The sequence below is a fragment of the Entamoeba invadens genome (genome assembly GCF_000330505.1).
Source record: "Entamoeba invadens IP1 unplaced genomic scaffold scaff_1105074724509, whole genome shotgun sequence".
NCBI classification, from domain to species: domain Eukaryota; phylum Evosea; order Mastigamoebida; family Endamoebidae; genus Entamoeba; species Entamoeba invadens.
This window is the reverse complement of record NW_004191926.1, coordinates 124,758-127,624: the sequence shown is the minus strand read 5'-3', so window position 1 is coordinate 127,624 and position 2,867 is coordinate 124,758. Positions and strand designations below refer to the sequence as shown.

Below are 2,867 nucleotides of genomic sequence, written 5' to 3'. Positions count from 1 at the left end.
AGCGAACTTGACTAATCAAATTTGTTATCAGTGCAATTAAACGTTATTGCTTTTAGAAAAAAACGTTGTTTTTTTGTTTTCTATAATTAGCATTGTACGATTAGTTCTCGTTTATTTATTGATTTCCGAATAGTACATTGAAGTAAAAGATCCTTCATATTACAAAACGGAGTTTTTTCAGTTACAAAGTGATTTGAGACTGTTCCAAAATGTTTTTGACCATTTTAATTACAGAAATAGTGACTCAAAATAGCAAAAGTACAATAGGGTTGTTACATATATAAAGGAATGAATTCAGTTGATTACAGATAATTAGATATGATGAACCAAGAAATGCAGCCTCAAATGAATAGAAAATGTGAAAGGAAATACAACTCACGAAAAAGAAAATCGATTCATGCCAACTACTCTCCATTGAGAAAATGCTACTTTGTTGAAGAGGGAGTCGAAGTAGACTTTTTAACACAATCAGTCTCACCACAACTCAATTTAGAAGACGATGAAATACTTTCAATATTGTCTGGATCACCATCATTTGAAAAAGAACCATATGGTGAGACTTCGATATACAATGAAGATGATGAAATTGTTGTAAATATCAATCACAAGTATATTCAAAGATCAAAATCGTCTCTGTCTTTCGATTTCGAACGATCAAAAACTCCAGAAATATTCGAGTAAGTGTATTATAAAACAGTGTTATTTGTATATTTATGTTTTTCAATGTGTTTAATAAAAGTCAATTTTTATATATCGGTTATGTATTGATAATGTTAAATAATTCAACAAAGTATATTAATGAAAGTTGATATTAACAAAAAAGTATAAAGGAAAACATGTTGTAATTGTTATTTGTTTCTATCAACAATACAGAAATACAATTTATGAGTCTTCATTGATAATACAAATAGTTAATACATAAATATGAAATGAAATTGTTTTGTTGAAGTGACATTATGTCAATTAAATATAAATAAGTAATTTAAAATGCAATAAAAATACATAGCGAAAATATCGAGGAAATGTGGTTTTAATATGATTATATAAATATGATAAAAATTTTTAATTTATAGTTATGAAGACGAGTATACCATCAATAACATTTTTAACTCTAACTTTGCTTGAAAGTGAATTTATTTAAAAAAAAGTTAATTATCTGTTGTCATTTATAATTAATAATAGTAATATAATAGTTAAATGTTTAATAATATTTTAGCTAAATTTTCATTATTTGCTTTAAAAATTTTTTATTAATAAATTATAATATTTAATTTTAATAAATATATTACAATTTATAGTATTATAGAAACACCAATTCATCAAATAGATTAAAAACTCTTTTAAGATTTAAAACCCCATCTCAAAAACAAATTAACCATTTTTAGTCGACGTTTAATTAATCTATTTTATTCTTTATAAATAACATTTCCTAACAATAAGTAGTTAATTTATTATAAAAATGATATTTTTTTAATTTAAATTTAAATATAAAATAATTAACACAAATTCTCTGATTACTTGTTATTGGTAATTTTTGTCTTATAAACGAAAATCATTCAATAACAACCACAACTTTATAGTTATTTATTATATATTAATAGTTAACGATTGTGAAACCAGCAAAGTGAATCAAGAAAATATGAAGTGTAAATTTATTTATGTTTAAAACTTCACACATTTTTATTTTTTTTAAAGAAAAAAAACAAAACATTTCGTTTTTAAAAATTTCAAATCAGGCGAAATTTCTTAAATATCCAAAGATACGAATTAAAACCTATAAGGAGTTATAAAATACAAACGAATATATGAAGAATTTATTAAGTATAGTTTAAAAAATTTAAAATAATAATAATTAAAAAAAATAAACGGTTTAACTCTTATTCATTAAAATAGCCAAAAAACGGGAATACTTTTTTAATTGGTTAAAATAATTATATAAAAAAATCAGATAACAAGCATGTAAACTTCCCTCATCACAAGCCAAGAAAAACAATAATATAAATATAGTATTATTATAATTAATAAAAAATACAATCGAAATAGATCCCTAAAATAAACTAAACAATAGAATTATCTAAAAATGAAAATATTTTTATTAAAAGCCAAAAAATTGCTATTATTCCAAAACAACAACAAAATTCATATTAAAAAAAGAAAAGTTTAACCAAAAAGAGTAAATTGCCGAATATTGCAAAAGGTTGTGCCCAATTTTTACTTGTTCTGCCTTAACCAGAACGACCATACTATTTAAAGCAATTTAGAAAATCAATTCACATTCAATGAACCCACACCAGACATCACAACGATATAAAACGTTTAATAAGCAATTACTATATAAAAGAAGTCTTAAAATGTGTTTATTGAAAGAACCTTCACAGCTGAGACAGTGTTATTACATTGAAGAAAATTGTGTGTATGAGGACTTGAAATTTGTTTTTGGTGAACGAAGATTTGATGAAGATGATGATTTGTATATAAATGATAACTCTGAGATTGAAGATGACATATCTTTTGATTCCACTGATGATGGAGATATGAGTGATACTCATTGCATATCTTGTGTCTTTTTTCAATCTAATAACACATACGAAAGAGCTAAAAATCCGGGAATTTTTGATATGTAAATAGATGTAAATTTTTATTACTTTTTGTTATGTATACCATAATTTTATAACATGTTTTGTATTACATTACAAAATTATTTTTTATAGTTATTGTAAAACTATGGTGGAATTCTAATTATTTAATTACTATTTATATTATTGGTTCTATATTTATAATATCAAATAAATAAATATATATTATATTATATTTTATTTTATTTGTTCACAGAAGATAACAATTAATTATTTAAAATAGTTTTTTAA

The 2,867-nt window shown here is 22.8% G+C and overlaps 1 protein-coding gene across 1 annotated transcript; it reads left to right on the top strand.

The window, feature by feature from the left end:
• Positions 1–321: 321 nt before the first annotated feature.
• On the top strand, positions 322–681 carry EIN_307810 (hypothetical protein; the record flags this gene model as incomplete). Its single annotated transcript, XM_004186043.1, has 1 exon — positions 322–681. The coding sequence occupies one exon, from the start codon at positions 322–324 to the stop codon at positions 679–681; it is 360 nt and encodes a 119-aa protein (XP_004186091.1).
• Positions 682–2,867: the final 2,186 nt, after the last annotated feature.